Raw genomic sequence first — 22,644 nt, 5'->3', positions numbered from 1 at the left:
CTGCTATTTCTCATGGGTGTGTAGATTCTTTATAAAATTTAAATTAGGGATTTAGTGCACATAAGCGACCTTGTTATGCATTGGTAGCATTATGTAGATTAGGGCCGTTTCAGAGCATGGAGTTTCTAAGCCAAATCCTATTTGGAGATCCGTAAACATTAAAATAGTCACTGTTTCAAAAGTATAGCCACAAGACGTAAACAATATCCGTGTTAACATGATTTTCATACAATAAAATCACTTGCTAACGTTTTCTGCTTAAAGTTATATCCAATTTACAACTTCATTGCCATGACGACGTAACGCTGTCAACACTAAAACCTTAAAATGACTGCAAAAACGATGATTTAAACAACTTTACAGCTCAAATAATACACAAGTGTTAACAGAAGAATTAATGTAAGTGCTTTTATAAAAGTATAATCTTCACATTTCTGTTTAAACCCTCCAAAAATTGGCCTCGCTGTAACCTCGATTTTTGATTTTTTAAACAAAAGGAGAATTTCTTTTTAGTATTAATCAGCGTTTTAACATAAATGCTGTCGATCGGGCTTAAATTGTATTGAAATCAGAATATTACTTTAAGCTTGAGCTCCTTGTCCCTCCTTTTCTTTAAAAAAAAAAGCAAAAATCTTGATTCAAAGAGGCACTTACAATGGAAGTGAATGGGGCCAATCTGTAAAAGTTCAAATGCTCACTTTTTCAAAATTATAGCCACAAGATGTAAAAATGTGTGTGGTAACATGATTTTAGTGTGATAAAATCGCTTACAAATGTTTTCTTCGTTGCCATGACAATGTAATGTCAACAAACCCTAAAATGACTGTGAAAACGATAATTTAAGCAACTTTACAGCTCAAATAATACACAAGTATAATGAATGTAAGTGCTTTTATACAATTATAAGCTTCACATTTCTGCCTTTAAACCCTCCAAAAACTGGCCCCATTCACTTCCATTGTAAGTGCCTCACTGTTACCTTGATTCTTTTAAGTTAACTTCAAACCTTGATTGAAGTTATCTTGTATTGACCCCAGAATATTCCTTTTAAGAATAGGCAAAACCTTCTAGATTTATAATATCAGCTGTTGAAACATCAAAAATAATTATTGGCTATCGATATGAGCCAAAAATTCTGCATACTTAATTTACACAAACAGTAAGAGTCTCAAATATTGTTATTCCTTCATTTTGCAATGAATCCAACTTTTCGAATTGTAATCTTAATTTTATCTTAATCTAACTGTAGAATCTAAAAGCCTATGACACACAGTCCATCCCACACCATATGTTCTTTTGGCATATAAATGGTATTTATCATGTTGAAGATGACGAAATCCAGTGATATATTGGTCATGTTAGACAATAATGCCTCAAGAATCTCTTTATAACTGTTTTCACTTGTAAAAATTCTTGTTTTCATATTCATTTGGATCTGAAAGGGCAACAACTTGAGCATGACCTAAGACCTCTCAGACAACTGCAAGTGTTAAATCTATGCAATAACAATCTCTCCACCTTGCGATGCACTCAACTGCTACCAAAACTGAAACCGCTGTATTTGGATGGAAACCAATGGCAGTGTAGCTGTGAACTCCTTATGGTCAAAAAGGCTCTTTAAGCACAGGATGTGGAAATTAGTCCTGATTTTTGCAGCGGGCCTGATTATGCATCTCTTGATGAATGGCAAGCATGCATACTAGCTCAAGACATCTGTAAGGAGCAGACCAAAGATTAATTATTGGAGAGCCAAGTTTAATTCACAGACAATGAGGAATATGATGGTTATGATTTGTAATGATCTGTTATTATCTGTTTTGTCTATGATGTCTCTTGACTCAATAAAATAAAAAACAAACAATAACATTTTAGGAATCTTGACCTTTTTAATACAAGTGAATTAAAGGGATAGTTCATTAAAGACTTAGATTTAACCACTGGAGCCTTATGGATTACTTTTATGCTGCCTTTATGTGTTTTTTGGAGCTTCAAAGGTCTGGTCACCATTCACCTGCATTGTATGGACCTAAAGAGCTGAAATATTCTTCTAAAATATTTGTTTGTGTTCTGCAGAAGAAAGAAAGTCATACACATCTGGGATGGCATGAGGGTGAGTAAAGAATTGTAATTTTTGAACTATTCCTTTAATAATCAACTGAGCTCTTAAATACCCCTTAAAATCACAATTGGAGTTTTGTGGCTTTTAGCCCATGTCTACCCACAATATTCTCAGTGGTTCTATTGTATTTCGTTAATTGAGCTGAATTTCTGGTTGGCCAGCGGAAGTCCGATTGGTTGCCGTTTTGTGTGTAGCCGGTCACTGCTTGCTTGCATGTCATGCGGTTAGATTCTTGCTTTTTAAATGTTGTGAGATGTCTTTAAAATTCTCCGGACAGTGTGTTCTGTTAATGGTTATCCTAATAATCAAGCAAAACTAAAGTTCAGAAACCACTCGCAAAGCAATGCAAAGCGCTCCAGTCCCAGATGAGGCTGCTTCTTCCATCGGCTGCCTACAGAAGGATTGACTTAGGAACATCTGTTTGAAAAAGCTTTAAAATAATTTGTAAGGTACAGATAATAGTGTGGCTGCTAAGACATTGATATTTCCTACACAAGAACAATAAATTCAATCTATCAATAGGATCAGTTGTTCAGTCAACACTAAAACATTTAATGTATGTTATAGCATTTAGACATGGATATTATGTATGTAAACCAACAATTATAAAGCTAGAGTGAGCTTACTACACATTAATCTCCTGCAAAATAATTGTATTTTATCCGTAAAATGGCAGCATGACAGTATCATGGCCCGAGTCCTGTAATACACGAGCATCCTGCTGTCTGGACCACCCCTGTATTTGCAGTAAGTACATAATCTCGGAACAACAAACTCTTCAGGTTCTGACTAGACTCAGTATATGCTTTAAAATAACCATGATTATCTACAGTTCTCAAAACATGTCCAAATTTACAGCTGTGAAGGCGCTAATAGGCTACATAGCTTTTCAGGTTAGTCTGCTCAGGTTCTTCCATCGATGGATAAAGACTCAATAAAATAACTAAAATGCTTCTATTTGTGATATCTGACCATCATCCTCAAACCCATAATCATTAACAGATACATGGGGAAGAACAATATCGCCTCATTGTAATTCTGTGATCATTTGTTTGTCATTTTTAATGCTGCGTTAGTACATAACATAACGATTGTTTACACTTAACCGGAAGTTCCACCCACATCATCAGCAAAGCATCATGGGACTGATGATGAAAAGTGGACTTTTAGCAGAAAATGTATTAAACTGTGCAGTTTTTCTCCTCTGGGAAAACGGACCAAAATATTGATGACTCATCGTAAAATTGCTGTTAAATAAAATGCTCTGTTGAGTGAGAATGTCACTCCCCCATAATACTACCTGCCTAACGAAATACATGTAACGGGATTACGTATTTAAAATACAAAATATAAGTAACTGTATTCCACTACAGTTACAATTTAAATCATTGGTAATTAGAATACAGTTACATTCAAAAAGTATTTTGATTACTGAAGAGATTACTTTGCATTTTATTGTCATTTGTTTCATTTAATATTTAGTCCTTTCAGATGGAAAACATTTATACATATAAATGATGCGATCCAAAGTGCATCTGAACAGCGGTGAAACACTTTCTTATGATGTGTTACATTCATACGAGCAGACAGAGAAGTAAGTTTGGAGCAGAAGAAATAGAAATAAACCTTGTGTAAATTGTCAGCTTTACGCTAAACTAAAATGCTATTTCTAGCCATTTTACATGCACATGTTACCAGGCACGATCATACTTTTTTATCAAGAAAATTCACGTTGGATCATAATTTCTTTTTTCTAGTAAGACCTTTGATATTAGGGCAAAAATCGTATCATTGATAATAATTTTTGTATTGTTTTCCTGTAAAAATATCTAAAAATCCTTAAAACATGATCAGTTTGATTGATCTTGTTTTAGAAACAACACTGCATAAGATATTTAGGTTTTTCAGAGAATGTATTTTTAACGTGTATTTTGTCTTACTGTACTGGCAGAGTTTTTATAGTCAAAACAAGTGAAAAAATCAACCAGTGCTGAAGAAGTAATCCAAAGTATTTAGAATACGTTACTGACCTTGAGTAATTTAACGGAATATGTTACAAATGACATTTTACAGCATGTATTCTGTAATCTGTAGTGGAATACATTTCAAAAGTAACCCTCCCAACCCTGCAGACTACAATGTAAACATATTTGTCATATTCACTCTTACATTCATACAGATGGGATCATCACAGATGTTTTGTAATATTTCGACCAAATCAGAGCAGAAAACAACACAAACATGAGTATCTTCTGAACAAGAGATGTTTACAGTGATGTACCGGTAGGCGTGTGCACTCGCTGGTGTCCTGAAAATATATGTTACCTATCAGGATGTGCTACCAATGCTATAGTCGCATAGTTTTAGGGTTAGGGTTTGAGGTAGGGTTAGGGCTTAGTACAGCCTTACACCATATCACACTATCTGATAGTTATGCTGGTAGCACATCCTGATAGGTATTATCTGCCTGACAATATGTGCTACCTAGGTTTTTAACACATTTCATGCTGTTGTAGTACATACTGACAGGTTCGCCCATGCCTGCCGACACATGCGACCCACGATTTAACTTTACATATCACTGTTTTTACTGCTGTTAGCACATCCTGAGCAGGTAGCACAGACTGTCAGAACGCCTGTCACACATCAGACTCTCCGCCGTAAGGAGATAAATTGTGGATAAAATATATTTAAATGTCTGCGAAAGTCAAATTTGGCATTATCTGAGCTGACCTCAGACATGTAGGCTATATACCTTTTCTGGGACTTTGCATATATCAGAAGTGTTTTTTGAAGTTTTTCTTTATATCATTTTACGGGTGTTTTACCATTCACCGCCATTGTTTTCTCCTACTAATGATCGGTCACAAATATGGCGGCTGCGGGGGAAAAGTGACATCCCTGAAACAAATCATGGTTTTGCCAGCTTCCAATGTAAACTAAATGGTCACCAATTTCCCCTTACAAAACAAGTACAGTGACAAACAAAACACTAGTTATAAATGTAATTTTATAAATTATTTAATCTAATTTAATATAATTTAAAAATAAAAATTAAATGTTATTTTATTGTCACAATGCTTGTCCATTAAACAGTCCACTGATGTCTGTGGTCAGCAAGTGTTAAAATACTTTTTTAATCCTCTTATCAAAAAGGTTTACACATATCCTATAAAACGAGGTTTACATATAACCTGAACATCGTAAAATGTGTATTTAAAATAATAAGAAAAATACATTACGGTTCTTTTATATTCTTTTATCAAACTTACAGATATTAGTACTCATTTTACATTTGCCGGTACTGCAGCCAATCACATCAGCCCTTAGTCTTTCTTTTCTAGTATATTTCAATGGTAAGACACGCGTCAAAGCTGATCCCAGATCAGCGCTTAGAGCGACGCGTTATGCGATCTCTCAGCCGTCCAATCAGAGAGCTCCATGTCACACAGCAGCGAGTTCAGAGTGGAGAGGTTGGCAGGTTGAAGAAATGGCAGCCGGCACGCTGCGGTGTTGGCAGTGACCAAAATGGCACATTCCTCGATATATCATCGCTCGTACCTCCGCGGCTGAATTTAGCATGAGGAATTTACTTCAAACGCCGATAAATATTTAACCAACAACGCGTTTAAAGACTGTAAGACCATGGCTGTTCTGTATGAGGTGGCGTGGCGGGTTTTACACGCGCTGATTCATCTCCAGCGCGCGCTGATCACCTGGTTCCGAGTCCACATTTGGAGGTGGAAACGGGCTGTGGTGGGATTATTACTGCCTCTTGCCCTCGGGTTTCACAGTCAGAAAAAGACTGGACACGTAGGCAAACGGATCAGCTGTCGGGTTCGCTGGGGAGCTGATGGAAGAACTTTAGAGAAGCTGCCGCTTCATCTAGGGCTGTTGATCACTGAAGAGGAGATCCACTATACTGACATTGCCAATTTGGTGGTGTGGTGCATGGCAGTGGGCATCTCGTATGTCAGTGTGTATGATAATCAAGGTAAGACTCATTGAGCTTCTTGTGCACTGGATGCAAATGAATGAGTCATGTATAGGGAAGTGAATTCCAGACAGTCACATGCATACAGTCACCTGCTGTTTCCTAAACACTCACGTCTTGAGCAAAGTACAAAGTTGCAATGACACTTTTAATGATGTGGTTTGTGGTCACATCTTTATCAGAGTATTACTGCAAATTTTTCACCTTTTCCTTATATGTCCCAGTTTTGCTTTGTGGCTTGTCTAAATTGCATTAGAATATAGCAAAAGCAACTGATTTTAGTTATTAAAGGAGCAATATGTGACATTGACATCAAGCGTTTAAAATGGGTACTGCAGTCCAAATTCAAAATATTGGAGAGAGTTGTCTACCCCGCCCCCTCCTCCCCAGACTCGAAGCTCACGCGAGTTGCCAGGTGAGGACACGCAACAGGAACGAGAAAACTGACAGTGGCAAGCGACGAGCCTTACACTGTAAGTTGATCAGCTAATGTGTACGTTTGTAATGTTTTTATTGTTTGCAAATTATAAACCAGCTCATGTGGATTTTTTTTTATAACTCTGTCAGTGTTAGCTAGATGTATTGCTGGCTTCCATGGGTGCAGCGTGCTGTGTTTGCCCGCTAACATGTTTCAAATCTGGCAACCCGGGGTGTCGAATACTATTGGGAAATGGGCAGTGGGCGGGATCACACAGGCCAAAACACAAACAGAAATTCCGGCCCAGAACTGACATTTTAAAGTTTAATATACTGGCTGTGGCATTGTTTTCGGAGAAGCCAGTATTTCAACTTAGCACGTTTCTTAAATCTCTGATAACTTATTAGTATAATTTTATGCTTAAGTACAGTAAATATATTACATATTGCTCCTTTAACTCATTAACTTGCTGCTTTACCAAAATATCTTGTATTATTTTGTTAATATGAGAATGAGCTTAAAATTAACCCAATTGTTTGCAGTAATAAGCTTGTTTTTAAGCCTCAGCATGGTACTGTAATCCTCATGCTCAAAATGACAGGGAACATCAAACCTTACTTCTCTTCATGAGGGAGAGTGTGTCTGTCCTATTTCAAAACAGTCAATTTCAGTTTCAGCCCAACATATTTCTCAATGGAAGTAGGGGAGTGTATATTGTATTGCTTAGGCTAGAACCTTTGACAGATATTTTGTAAGTGCCAATGCGTGGACACTTGGAAAGGGATTCAGCTTCATGCAGAACTAAACCACTCAGTTATCATAGTAATTCTCAATGTAAAGTTCACAGTTAGGCCTTGGATATCTCACCAACGCTCATTGCAGGTTAAATGTTCCTCATTTAGTCTTCAATGTTTACATCCTAAATTTGTCCTCTGGAAGTGTGAGCTTGCTAATAACAACCCATTTGCTGTTATAACAGATGGTTAAGTACAGCGAGTCCAAATTTTTTTACAGTAGTTCCCAACTTTGGTGGATGAAGAACAAAGAGTTTCCTCTGAAACTGTTGTTTTTAGGGGGTGTGGGATATTTTTATATGTTCTTTCTCATTGTCATCTTGTTTACCAGGAGTGTTTAGGAGGAATAACTCCAGACTCATGGAGGAGATCCTGAGACAACAGCAGGAGCTTCTGGGAATGGACAACTCCAAATACACAGTGGAGTTCCTCAAGAATGGTACCGACAAACAAGAGCATCAAGGTGAGGCTCCTTAAGCCAAGCGCACACTTCAGGACTTGCAGTCGGCACACTACGACTCACAGTCTTGTTTTCTGTTGTGCTGGTGCGGACACTACAGGACTGTAGTGTATCAACTACACAACCATTTATCCCCGACTGAGGCCTTGGGTACACTGGTATTAAGATGCGTTTTGGGTGATCCGATCACAAGTGTACAAGCGAGACACATCACCGTTACACCTGGTCGTCTTTTTGGCCCACTTGTGTTCGGATATCGAGGGTGAGAGACTCTGATTATTTTATGAGGACTTACAACAATCATTACATCTTTATATTACTGAATGATAATAAAGCGCAAAAAAGTAAAAGAAGAAAAAGAAAGCTTTAAATATCAGTGCACAGTTTCTCTTAATTATACCCAAACGTGACGTTTAGAGCAGAATTCTGAATTATTTTAGTGCAGTACCTGTAACTGAGCTTATAATGTGCATGCTTCTCATATCTGTGTCCAATCATGCTGACATTAGACACACTGAAGAATTTCATGAAGTTCTTGTGCATGTACATGCATTCGTTTTTAAAATCTTCTGGTCGTACAGTTATTTCCCTTTAAATCCTCACGTTACCGGCAAAGTTTAAACTCTTGATTTATTAGGTGGCACTACAAGCCCAGTTTGAACCCGTTACAGCTGTCTTTAGCGTTGTCCCGTTTCAAACGGATCACCCAAAACGCATCTTAAAATTACGATAATAAAACACATTTACAAACTTGCGCAGTTAATTCGTGATAACATGCCAATAAACATGAAAGAGCAGCTCGTGCCAAATTTTGCACTTATTTGCAAAGTAAAAAAAAAGGAAAACTGCTGAAAATAATAAAGAGATCGAGGGTAGGGAGATTTGGGTGAATTTTTTTGTTGTTGCCTGATTCCCAATACCTTGCTCTCCTCTTGCGCGCTCTATATATTTTATTGGCTTTTACGCATTGTCGGTCTAGCTCGTTGGGACAGGGTGCACACCAGGCGAAAAGACGTCTAGATATAAAGCTGATTTGAAATCTGTCGTGGCGTCTGAGACTAGTTGGGGCTTGTCGCAGAAGTGCGCACACTACACGACCGTTGATCATGAGATTTGAGACTTCTCGTCGCAGACCAGTCACAGACTCGGAACATCAAAGGAGACGAGCTTGAGTCGTGTAGTATGCATTAGGCTTTACCTTAAAAAAGGGCTGTTGCTATTTGTTGGAAACGCCCACTGTGGAAAAGAGTCTCTACAAACAGGTTTGGTCAGAATATTTCATGATTGGAGGGTTTGGCCTTTCATAAACAAGTTTTATGACCTTTTGTCTGTTTTCATGTCTTTGGTTACGATTCACTACTGACTTTGTGGATAAACATGGAAGCGTGTTTAGTTGCATAGTCTTTTGTCTGGAATAGATTAATTGCTGCCAGCTTTTCTGGTTAGGAGCGGCATAGAGATGCATGCGAAACCCCCTTTGCTCATTCATATTTTGGGTGAGGACTTTTGTGCTTTCATTGGACTGAGATTGACAATATCTGATTTACAACCCCAATTCTGAATTTGTTTTGAAAAATGCTAATAAAAACAAAAAGGAGTGATTTGTAAATTATATTCACCTTTTGCTATATTGAAAGCACTACAACTACACATTATATGATGTTTTTCCTTGTGAATTTTTATTGTTCAAATCAGATTATTGTAACACGCTCCAAAAAAGTTGAGACAGTGGCTAATAAGACTAATAACAATTTGACGAGTTGAAACAAGGTGATGTTAAACAGGTGAGGCAGTTGTGTCATAGTATATAGGGAGCCTCCAAAAACAGCCTAGTCCTTCAAGAGCAAGGATCATTCGAGACTTGTCAATTTGCCAACAGATGCATCAGCAAATAATCCAGCACTTTGAGAACAATGTTCCCCAAAGACAAATTGGAGGGATTTTGGGCATTTCACCCTCTACAGTGCACAATATAGTTAAAAGATTCAAGGAATCTGTTCAAATCTCGGTGCGTAAATAGAAAGACGAAAACCATTTTTGAATGTCATTGTTGCTACAATGGAGTTTGCGGTGTCACCAGGGATACACTGTCCATCGGGAGCACCGGGACTTTTCTTGGTGGACCGGTCGAGTAGTGGGCTGATGCGACTAAGTGGTCACATTTTGCGACCATTTTTCCCCCCATGTCCAACTATAAAATTGCCACACTTGTATTTTAAGCGCTGTCATTTACTGCTGTGCATGAGAAACACCAAATACTCCAAAAGTGTGACGTAACGACGCTACCTGATTGAACCGCACGGTGCATCTGCTGCCCGGGAGCAGAGCGGGACCAGACCACCCACGCATCGCTGATTAACCTGCTCTCACGCCGCACTGTCCATTTGTAAACGCACCGCGAGATATGGAAACCTTAAAGGGTCATTAAACCCCCTGTATCTGCACTGTTTAGTTCTCACCACATTTTCAAAAAATGCCAGCCAAAGTGGGTGTGATCAGCAGCAGATTGAGGGGAGAAGGGGGATGATACACAACAATTGTCCAATCCAAGGGTCTGATCGAGCTAAATTTAACTGATGCAGTTAAAAGCATCAAAGATTCTCACAATTGCTTGTAACAAAAATGCACAAATTATACACTGTTTTGTAAGCTCACAACACATTACACTACTAATACTACTACTAATAATAATTAGGGCTGGGCAATTAAATGATCTCGATTTTTATCATGATAAAAAAATCCACAATATCGATGATAAGCTACATAAGAGTAAATTTTGATATTTAGCCTGTGTTCTACATCTAGACGATCAAGTGCTTGTCACAAAAAACGCAAGAAGTTCAGCTTTCTCAGAGTGTATGAACTTGCTATTGTTAGCTGCCTGCTAACAATTAGGCTACGCCAGTCACCGCGGTCCGGGTCCGGACCCTGGGTTGATTCCATCTGGACTGCAAGACTTCATGATGACGGTTGCGCCCTTTCATCGTCTCTAGTATGCAGTGCAACAAAACAACAGTGCTGTGTACACCAAATCTGATCTTTCTGTGCTGTATTCTTGAATATTTTTCTTTAGCACCAAACACACTTCATTTATGCCCTGTCCCGCACTGCACGCATTGCCTCTTTTCCCCACATGCGAGTAGAAATGTGGCGCTGCATAAGTTAACGTGGTTCCAGAACGCCTTTAGACCATAACGTTTTTCCTTCTAAATTTAACTTTATTAATCAGCATGTTATGAGCCTTTAATAATAAACAAATAGATTTCTGTTCTAATTTTGTGAAATCAATCAGATGTCATCATCTCTGGCATGGATGACAAGGAAAGACAATAAAACTTCTAGTTTGTAGCCTAGTCTTTTTTCACTTTAATTAAAATATAAAAATGGCCCATTCTGACATTTACATTTTGTAAATTTTCTCTCGGGATACCCCTGAACCCCCATGCAGTATCATTCCTCAGTCACAAGGGCTTCTATGCCTCCATACTTGGGTACCTAATTGTAATAAAATCTAAAAATAATTTGAATGTAAAATTATATGCAGTCATCATGCTTTAAAACGAACAGATGATCTTTTAATATTCATATCCAACTGCACTTGATTGTTAAACTCTATAAAATATTTTTATATTTTGGATCCCTCAGACACCACTGCTTTGGCTGTCTCTGGACCCCCAGTGCAGTTTTTAAGAGACTATTTTGGCTGTTTAGGATTTTTTGTTTTGTTTTTTGTTTTCTGGCAACTTGGAAATTCCAAAAAAAAATGTGCAGTGTGCAAATGTGAACGTACTGTATATTGTGATAAATATCGTTTTCAAACGATATGAAAAAGAATATTGTGATAATATTTTTGGCCATATCGCTCAACCGTAATAATGTTTATTTGTAATCTACTAGATAGGGTTTACAAAGTGCTTTAGGCACACGTGAAATGAAGCAGAAATTAGACTAAATAGGCTAAACTGCAAATAATGATTTATTTTTCAGTAGGTATTGCTTAGAATCAAACTAAAATACAAAAGCAACCAAATACTGAATCAAATACATATCTGAACTGTTTAGCTTGGCAGTAATCATTATAAAATTAGTTTTTTGTTTTTGCTAAATACAATTTTGATAAATCTTAAAATAATGACAGCATTGTATTCAATTTCTTCGTCTAAATTTAGCTGTAACTAAATATTAACAAGCTAGTAATATTAGCAATGCATATTAATACCATAATACTGTGTTTTGTTTTAAGATTAAAATAGCTTTGTTACTTTGTATGGGCTTGTTCACAAGATGTGACATGATGGCTGAATTTAGCTAGATCCCATCACAGTCTCATAGCACACCTGACTTTAGAGGGGGTCACGCATCGGATGCGTCTGGCAGATGACACACAGCATCCTAAAATTCGAAACCATTGTTTTTTATGAATGTACGCATGCCTTCGGCCGTGCCCAGCTACGAATCCGGAGACTGCTCAAAACTCTGGTGCACCACTCACAATGTTTTCCCTTACATGACATTAAATTTAAAATCATCAAGTGACATACATTATTGAATTCAGCCTATGCTAGAAGATACATTGTGTATAGGAAAGTTTCTTTTTGTGGTTTGACATCTTGAATAAAGCCTAGGCTATATAGAGAGAATTTGCATAATAATCATAGTTTTAAGTTTGCGCAGTTGCACTTTTTTTTTTTTTCTTTATTTCTTTCATATACTAACCTGCAAACCCATGGAACGGTAAAAACATTTGTTTGTACCTTTTGCCTGTACGGTGATTAGATTCACTTTTTTGGATTGCCTCATCCATTCACAGAGTGATGTGTTCTGTGTGCAATACTTGTGCCTTTTCCTAACCACAATGCAGTGTGGCGTGGCACGGCGCTTCACGTCTGTAGTGCAACTACCATAACAGCCAGACCGTCACTTAATATCTAGCCTATTTACTTGTTCTCACTTACTCAGTTTCTAAATGGAATAGTGACCTGACTAGGTCAATGCATTGCCTGTCTTTTCAAGTGTTTTTATTTGAAGGAAGTCACACTGGAATATATCCTATTGTTATGGTTTTGTGTCTGTGTTTGCAGTGTTATCTTGTCAGTCAGTGGTGAAGGTCTTATCTCCAGACGATGGACAGCTCAGTATTGTCAAGGCAGCACAGCAGCTCTGTAAGGCCGTTGAGCAGAAGGAAAAGACATCCAAAGACATCAATGTCACTGTGCTTGATTCATTACTCAGAGGTGAGCTTACAGCATGCCAGTCTGCTGACCATCAGTACAAAATAGCAATTGAATATAAGGACAAAATGGGTAGTCCTGTAATTTGATTACTGTTGTATAAAAATGTCAATAGCAATCCAGATCATACATCAGTGAAGATGGTCTGAATCAGCTGAAAATATACATATTCAGTAGTTGTTCATTTCCAGATTGTGTCTGAATCCCAGACCCCCTTTTTTTTCCTCACTAAGCAAACAAACTGAGATTCAATGCAAAAATCGAACCCTGATCTACAGCAAAACTTCTAGTGTGAAAATGACATTAGTTTTGGGAAACGCATTCATGAAAACTTTCAGTATTCTGTCTCCCATCACTGTTAAGCACTGTTTAATTATTAAACACTGTGTTGTTCTTCATGAAACAAATGACATTTCTTTATATCCAATGCATAGATATAGGGTTGGGAACCGAGAACCGGTTCTTGTTCAGAACCGGTTCCATTCTTTAAAAAAATACCGGAATCGTATGATCTTCGTGACTTTCGGTTCTGTTAACGGTTCTCCAGCGTGCAATTTTCCGCCAATGTGGCTGGAACACCGTCCTCAAATACTCTGACCAGCAGTGCATCGCTGTAGCAGCGCAGCCCTCTCTGACTCTGCAGTGTAAAAACACAGTTCTACCAGTGTATTTAATTCCCAATCGAACGAGTCTTGAGCCGGCTCTTTTTACAGCGTGAAACATATGGAGCTTCCGGTATAGTCAGATCTCGAAAGAACCATTCTATTGAGCTGGTTCTTTTGAATCTACAGCGTGAAACATACAGCACTTCCAGTATACAAGTAGTCTTATTGATGTGCAAAATATGAATATCCAACTCGAAATTAAATAAGAACTGTTGAAGTCTCACCAGTCTGAAGTACATCATTAGGCTACATGACACAGTCTTAACTGTCTCTGGAACTGTTACTGTTTATTTAATTATGACCTGATTCTCTATTAAATCAAGCAGTGCAGTTACTGACTGGTTGTTCATATGACAATGTATAATTAAAGATACACAAGTTTTGTTGTAATTATTGGAAATTTATAAAATAATAAATGAAGTAATGAAATATGCCATCACATTTCGTGTTGGTTTAGATCTATTTTAGATAATTTAAAATAGAGTAAGGATATATTATTGGATTGTAATTGTCTCAAAGTCTGCAAACACACCTTTTAAAAGAACTGTATTAAATTTATTTCTGATTTGTTATATCTGCTCTGTACAAATCTGAAATTATCTCATTATTTGGTAACAGACAGCAGAGGGTAGTAAATGCAATAAGAATTGCATTTCTCATTTCTAAATAATTCTTTTAAAAGAATTACTGGAACCGTTAAGGAACTGGAATCATAAAATTCCTTACAATTCTCAACCCTACATTGATTACCATCCAGCAATCTTAAAGCCCCTAAATGACCATTTCAAATATCAGTCCCACCAGGATTTCACTGCACTATTTCTTGATTATTGCGGCCCAAAATGACGGAATTTGCTGTGGCTTTTCTTAAAAATCACAATGCTGTTTGCACCATTTTTTTGTGGTATTTTGCATTGAAAAATCACAAAAAATCAGCATACTTGTGTAATTTGCGTCAGTGACGGTATAAGTGCAATTACCTATACATTTTAGTGCATAATAACTGAATATGCAGTAAGCAAGGAAAACAATAAATACACACAAAAATACCATACATTTAAGATACAAGCTCAATGGAAGACCCTTTATTTTTTTATGTTAAAATTTTCTGCCCAATTCAAGAGAGCTTTGGTATGGTTAAAAAAATAAAACCTACAATAAAACTGTAAATTAAGAACACAGATATATTGATAATTAGACCTGTTGCAATTATTACATTACCGGAGCATTTAATCTATGATTGTTTGAGAACTGCAATTATTGAGCACTTTAAATTCTAATCAAATTTGAATAATTCAAAGTGAATATATGACATGAGCGGCATGTTTTTGTCTCATTTTCCGGTGGAATAGTACATTGTTACCTCTCCAAATAATCGGTGATTGATCTGCACTGCTCACCGCACTCAAAAGATTAAATGCAAGCTGTGATGTATGTGCGGCGCTTAAGTTTTTTTATAGTGAATACAATAGGATTCTTTCTCTCTAGCGTCTCGTCTCTTCATTAGGGGACACTAGGCATCCCGTATGGGAAGTCATCATTTCGGCCAAAATACGGGACGTCCCAGCTAATGTGGGACAGTTGGCAACCCTGTGGAGATGATAGATGGCAACTGTGCGGTTAGAGATGTCTGGACTGCTTCAAGCTTTTCAAGCATTTGTTTTGCCACTGTCAAACAAGGTATCTGATAACCTCAGATTCACGGTTTATGCAGCAAAGTTGCAAGCTGCCGCAAATAGTCCTGGAGACACTGAAATATGCCATCATCTTTTGTAATATTGGTCATTGCAACTAAGAATATTTGCATTATGTCTCAATCACAACTAGGTTACTCAAAAAAGCCTTCAGATTTTGCTTCAAATGTTTTGTGCAGTGATTTCAGATCTGTGTGCCAGCAACCTTTGTATAAGTTCAGAACACTTTACAACTGTTTCTATGGCTTCAGAGCTGCTCTCAGTTAGTGCCTCTTACTGAAAGAGCCTGGAAGCATCTCAGTATCAGATTTTTCCTCCTAAAGCCCTCAGCTTTTACCCTGTGTTTTTCATTGCACTAATGCTTGTTTTTTTCCATTTAGAGTCAAAGAACATACCTGACCCAGACCTGGTGCTGAAATTTGGCCCTGTTGAAAGTACACTTGGCTTTCTGCCCTGGCACATCAGACTAACTGAGATTATGTGAGTATGTTTATATGTTGATGCATTTGAGCAAGCACAAACTTTGTTTTATCTCTTCAGGGTGTATATAGACTGTGGACCACAAAGTGTGTGTGTACACGTGTGTTTGTGCATTTATTTTCATTCTTTAAAACATTTTACGTCTTGCTGAGGTCCTTTTCTGGGTATCACTAACAAATCATTTTTTTTTATATACATGTATCATGGTAATACCATGGTTTTTATACACTTTATAATATCATTGTCATGAAAACCTGAAAATATCAGGGAAATGTTATTAGATATTTGAGATTTCCAGGCCTGTAAAAGCCTGGAAATTTCTGTAGTACATACAGCTCTGGAAACAATTAAGAGACCACTGCAAATTTAACAGTTTCTCTGGATTTACTATTTATAGGTATGTGTTTGAGTAAAATGAACATTTTTGTTTTATTCTGTAGAGTACTGACAACATTTCTCCCAAATTCCCAATAAAAATATTGTCATTTAAAGCATTTATTTGCAGAAAGTGACAACTGGTCAAAATAACAAAAAAGATGCAGTGTTTTCAAACCTCGAATAATGCAAAGAAAACAAGTTCATATTCATTTCTAAACAACACAATACTAATGTTTTAACTTAGGAAGAGTTCACAAATCAATAATTGGTGGATTAACCCTGATTTTCAATCACAGCTTTCATGCGTCTTGGCATGCTCTCTACCAGTCTTTCACATTGCTGTTGGGTGACTTTATGCCACTCCTGGCACAGAAATTCAAGCAGCTTGGCTTTGTTTGATGGCTTGTGGCTAGGACTGGTCTATATACAAAAAATATTTTAGCAATAATCACCTTAAAAAAGATTGCGATATCCGATTACATCGTCAACCCCCCTGCCGAGGGGCGGTGAATTCTTTTGCTTTATTGAGTTTGCTTTAAAAAATTTTATTCATTTATTGAAACATGAAAAACATAAAAGACATTTCTAAAGTCTTTGTGACTAACAGCATTTCTTGTCATGTGTCACTCCAAGACGTCTTACAGGTTGCCGGTATATGAGCAAAATTACCAGCGCATTAAATACATTTGGACGAGGAGCTTGCGAACTGAATTCAGCCTTGTTGCATTTTGCGGGTGGTGGGTACTAGTTTCACACCCTGGCCACTGTTTAATATGTTTGACCATTTCCCAGATCCATTGTTTTGCCATTTCCCGATATTGGCAATCATCATCTGGTGTGGATAGAAGACCACCGGATCAAGACCCTGTCATGGCCAGCCCAATCTTCAGACCTGAACCCCATTGAAAACCTATGGATTGTGATCAAGAGGAAGATGGATAGCCACATGCCATCAAACAAAGCCGAGCTGCTTGAATGTTTGTGCCAGGAGTGGCATAAAGTCACCCAACAGCAATGTGAAAGACTGGTAGAGAGCATGCCAAGATGCATGGAAGCTGTGATTGAAAATCAGGGTTATTCCACCAAATATTGATTTCTGAGCTCTTCCTAAGATAAAACATTAGTATTGTGTTGTTTAAAAATGAATATGAACTTGTCTCGCAGCTGAAGCTACGGAGGTTAGTTCACTCTCCGTCTCTGTAGCGGATGTAACCCGATCCTTCCGACGGGTGAATATCTGTAAAGCCGCGGGTCCAGACGGCATTCCGGGCCACGTCATCAGAGCACACGCGAACCAACTGGCTGGTGTTTTTTATGGACATTTTCAACCTTTCCCTCTCCTTATCTCCCATTGTGCCTGTACCAAAGCAATCCAAAATCACTTGATTAAATGACTGGCGTCCAGTTGCTCTGACCCCCATCATCAGCAAATACTTCAAGAGACAAATCAGAGATTACATCTGCTCTGTGCTGCCTCCATCACTGGACTCACTGCATTTTGCTTACCATAACAACCGCTCCACTTATGATGCGATTGCATCTACACTGCACACTGCTCTCTCCCACCTGGAAAAAAGAAACACATGTGTTTGTAGACTACAGCTCAGCATTCAACACCATAGTGCCCTCTAAGCTTGATGTGAAACTTCCTGTCAGGTAGACACCAGGTGGTTAGAGTGGGCAGCAACATCTCCTCATCACTGACCCTCAACACTGGAGCCCCGCAGGGCTGTGTTCTCAGCGCACTCCTGAATTCACTGTACACACATGACTGTGTGGCAACACATAGCTCCAGTGCCATCATTAAGTTTGCTGATGATACGACGGTGGAAGGTCTGATCACTGACAATTATGAAACAGCCTACAGAGAGGTGGTGCACACTCTGACACGCTGGTGTCAGGAGCACAACCTCTCCCTCAACGTCAGTAAGACAAAGGAGCTTGTGTTGGACTTAAGGAGAAGAGAAAGAGAACACAGCCCCATCACCATCAATGGAGCACCGGTGGAGAGAGTCAGCAGCTTCAAGTTCCTTGGTGTCCACATCACTGAGTAACTAGCATGGTCCGTCCACACTGAGGCCGTTGTGAAGAAGGCTCACCAGCGTCTCTTCTTCCTGAGACGGCTGAGGAAGTTTGGAATGAACCAACACATCCTCACACGGTTCTACACCTGTACTGTAGAGAGCATCCTGACTGGCTGCATCATTGCCTGGTACGGCACTAGCACCGCCCTCAACCGCAAAGGGTGGTGCGAACTGCCAGACACATCATCGGAGGTGAGCTTCCCTCCCTCCAGGACATCTATACCAGGCGGTGTGTGAAAAAAGCTCGGAGGATCATCAGAGACTCCAGCCACCCGAGCCATGTGCTGCTCTCACTGCTACCATCAGGCAGGCGGTATCGCAGCATCAGGACCCGCACCAGCCGACTTCATGAGAGCTTCTTTCCCCAAGCAATCAGACTTTTGAATACTTGATCTCTCACGATCAATATACATCAGCACTGCACTTTATTAATCTTATCATCTTACACTGGACTGTCATAAATTATATTCTCTCTTAACAACACACTGGCAACTGACTATCAACCAACAGCCTGAATGTCAATACAGCACAATACAACCTACTGTTCATTTTATATATACTATATATACTATTTTTATTGTATACTGTGTATTCTATATTGTGTGTACTGTATACTGTACATTGTATGTTATTATTTGTATATTGTGTTGTGTGTAATTATGTGTATATTAGATATGTAAATTGTGTTGTGTAAATCTGATGTTTATTGTAGATTGGTTTATGTCTCATCACTGTCATGACTGCTATGTTGCTCAGAACTGCACCCAAGACCCACTGTTGCACTTGTGTATATGGTTGAGTGACAATAAAGTGATTGATTGATTTTTAATTTGCATTATTTGAGGTCTGAAAACACTACATCTTTTTTGTTATTTTGAACAGTTGTCATTTTCTGCAAATAAATGCTCTAAATGACAATATTTTTATTTGGAATTTATAAAATAAAACAAAAATATTCATTTTATACCTATAAGTAGTAAATCTAGAGAAACTGATAATTTTGTAGTGGTCTCTTAATTTTTTCCAGAGCTGTGTGCATTTTTGTATCCTAAGCGTATAACTTTTCAATATATAATTTTGTGTTTTAGAGATATTGTGCCAGTAAAAGTATGCATTATTGTGTGCTTGTTCTTGATGAATGTGCATCAGTGCATATGCTGGCATTCTGCCTCTAGAGTACACTTAAATCCTGTTGTGAGATTATCAGCACAGATTAACTGCTAAACCTGTCTGCGCTGCCTCCCTTATCTCAATAAGCTTTTTCAAATGCTGTAACAGTGCAAAGGAAATTGCTGTGCATTATCAAATACATAAACATTTCTGTTATAGCGTTAGTTTAATTTCATCTGGTATAATTCATGTATTTATATATATATCCAAGTATTACATATCAAAGTCTATATTATGGTACTGTATACTGTACAAGTATATAACATAACTAAGTAAATATCAGTATCGGGATCTGATTATCAGTCAACCACCAATTAAAAATAGGGTAAATCCTAAGTCAGTCCAGAATCAGTTTGAGTTTTTATTAAATAAATAAATTATATATATATATAGGGTTAGGTGTTTCTGTTTTATTTTATTAACCTGGATTTCGCCATGAAAATCCATCGTAGCTGGAATTGCTTTTAAAACAATTATATTCCTAATACTTTTAGATGTTGTGAAAAAAGTTAATGTTATGTCATATCAGCTACTTAAATTTATTTGCTGTTACTTTCAAAATTTCAACAACATCTATTTAACCTCATATGCATTACATAGACTCTTGAATAGAGTTGTGAATCAAACAGAAATAATGGAGAAAGAATTTGCATTATGTACTGCCCTTTATGTATTTTTGTTTATTTCTGCTTTATTAAATGTCCACTAGGTGGCAGTGCGTCACTGTGCTGTTTTGCTGCATTATTTAGCAAACTTGATTCTAAATTTAGTTTCCCCTCTGTACTTCATTAAACATTCATAATTTAATAAACTGTTGACACAGTGTTTAATCTGGTGCCTAATAGCATGTTGTTTGATCTTTTGGTTCCCAACTAATTATCCTTTCTTGCAGTTCATTGCCGTCCCACATAGACGTCTCTTACGATGACCTGTTTGGTGCACTTCAGCGATATGCATCGTGTGAGCAGCGGTTGGGCAAGTGAGGAACTGTCCGCAGAGAGTACAGAAGGAATTGAAAGCAAGAAAGAAGGGATGGATGGGGTTTACATCCCTCTCTTCATGTTTACAGTACAAGCACTGGAGCGCCAGCAACCCACCTGAATCAACTGTACTCCTCTCCGCCAAGTTCTGCCAGGCTTCTCTGTGTGTGTGTGTGTGTGTGTGTGTGTGTGTGTGTGTGTGTGTGTGTGTGTGTATAGGTGTGATTGTGCTTGTATATTTTTATGTGTGTGAACTTCCCGTGTAAATGCACACAAAGCAGTGTGTCTGCTCGCCCGAAGGAGACAGACGCTGCCCTGCGTTACGCCAATAAGCCGCCAGTCACAAAGAGGAGCTCCTTTCAGCCTGAAGAACGTTAGACGTATGGTGTAAATTTACTGTCAGTCTTTTCTTTTACCATAGCTGTGGACACACCCCGCCCTGACGGACTCATTAAAATAGGTAAGTTAGCCATGCTTACGCCTGTGCGCTGAACTCTACGGTGTGGTGTACAATCGGGCATCTTTCATAGCGTGACTCTACGGTGCGGGCTCTAAGTGCTCGGAGAGGATGTACTTTTACGGGATTTTCAAAATGAACTCTTAGCTGGCGGTGAAAACGGATGAGAATTTTCCATTCCGCAATTTTACTGCATGCAGAATCTATCTTATTGCAACATAATGCTCCAATCAAGGCTTAACTGAGCTGGAACAGGATATGTGTGGTTTTGTGCGTTTATGTGTAATTATGTTGTTTGAATGTGTGCGTGTGTGCCACAAATTACACTAATCAGCGTTAAACCCTGAAGTTTGTAATTCTAAGAGCGTAAATTGATTGCTCCACATTGTCCCCCAAATGCTCTTGCTCTTTGTAATGGCTCATGGCACTAATTATGCTTTTAGATATTTTTTTTATTTGTCATCAGTAAATACTGTTCCATTCAGAAGTCTGAGTTATTACCTGTTTAAAGAGTTGTTTATTTTTTTAATCAATGATTCTATAGATTAATAAAAATGTTCTTATTAATAATCCATGAAGTCCATAATTGGTTGAAAAATGCCATAGGCTGTACATCATTCTTCTTACCGCTAAGCCCCTTTGAAGAAGTCTTAAATGTGTAATTCATGAAGCACCATTGGCAGGGTTGTGTAATAGTGTCCTGTGTGAATGTACAATAAATGTTACTGAAACCCAAATCTGTTTGAGTCTAAGCTTGGTGGTACACAAACTCAATTGACAGCATTTCTGGCAAAATGTTGACTACATTAAAAAATTATTTCAACTCATCCCTTCTTTTAAAACATTTATATTGGAAGTGAATGGGGCCAATTTTTGGAAGGGTTAAAGGCAGAAATATGAAGTATTTAATTATACAAAATCTCTTTGATTTAATTTTTCTGTATAAAGTTGTGTATAATTTGAACGAAGTAGTTTAAATCTTAATTTGTATGGTCATTCTAGGTTTTATGGTGTTACGTTTTCATAGCAATGAAGTTTGAGATATACACTCCTTGGGCACTTTATTAGGAACACTATGGTCCTAATAAAGTGCCCAGCATGGTCTTCTGCTGTTGTAGCACATCTGCCTCAAGGTTCGATGTGTTGTGCATTCTGAGATGCTGTTCTGCTCACTACAATTGTACAGAGTGGTTATCTGAGTTACAATAGACTTTGTCAGTTCGAACCAGTCTGGCCGTTCTCTGTTGACCTCTCTCATCAACAAGGTGTTTCCAACCACAGAACTGCCGCTCACTGGATGTTTTTTGTTTTTGGCACCATTCTGAGTGAACTCTAGAGACTGTTGTGTGTGAAAATCCCAGGAGATCAGCAGTTATAGAAATACTCAAACAGTCTGTCAACAATCATGCCACGGTCAAAATCACTAAGATAATATTTTTTCCCCGTTCTGATGGTTGATATGAACATTAACTGAAGCGTCTGACCCATATCTGCATGATTTTAAGCATTGCACTGCTACCACACGATTGGCCGATTAGATAATCGCATGAATAAATTTGATATAACTTTACACAAAAAAGGTTAGTAAGCAATTTTATCACACCAAAATCATGTTAACACCCATTTGTCTTGTGGCATGCTTTTGAGTATTTTAAAGTTTACAAATTTGCCCCATTTACTTCATTGTAATCCCTCACTATAAACCAGATTTTGCTTTTTT

At 37.9% G+C, this 22,644-nt stretch overlaps 1 protein-coding gene across 1 annotated transcript; it reads left to right on the top strand.

Moving 5' to 3' along the window:
* The first annotated feature begins 5,567 nt into the window (after positions 1-5,567).
* LOC127410260 (dehydrodolichyl diphosphate synthase complex subunit nus1) lies at positions 5,568-21,661 on the top strand. Its single transcript, XM_051645429.1, has 5 exons — positions 5,568-6,113; positions 7,657-7,788; positions 12,867-13,019; positions 15,756-15,855; positions 20,380-21,661. The coding sequence occupies exons 1-5, from the start codon at positions 5,765-5,767 to the stop codon at positions 20,468-20,470; spliced, it is 825 nt and encodes a 274-aa protein (XP_051501389.1). The 5' UTR covers positions 5,568-5,764; the 3' UTR covers positions 20,471-21,661.
* The last annotated feature ends 983 nt before the right edge of the window (positions 21,662-22,644 follow it).

Source organism: Myxocyprinus asiaticus, chromosome 19 (genome assembly GCF_019703515.2).
Source record: "Myxocyprinus asiaticus isolate MX2 ecotype Aquarium Trade chromosome 19, UBuf_Myxa_2, whole genome shotgun sequence".
Lineage (NCBI taxonomy): Eukaryota > Metazoa > Chordata > Actinopteri > Cypriniformes > Catostomidae > Myxocyprinus > Myxocyprinus asiaticus.
The sequence above is the reverse complement of the archived record's forward strand: the minus strand, read 5'-3'. Positions and strand labels throughout refer to the sequence as shown.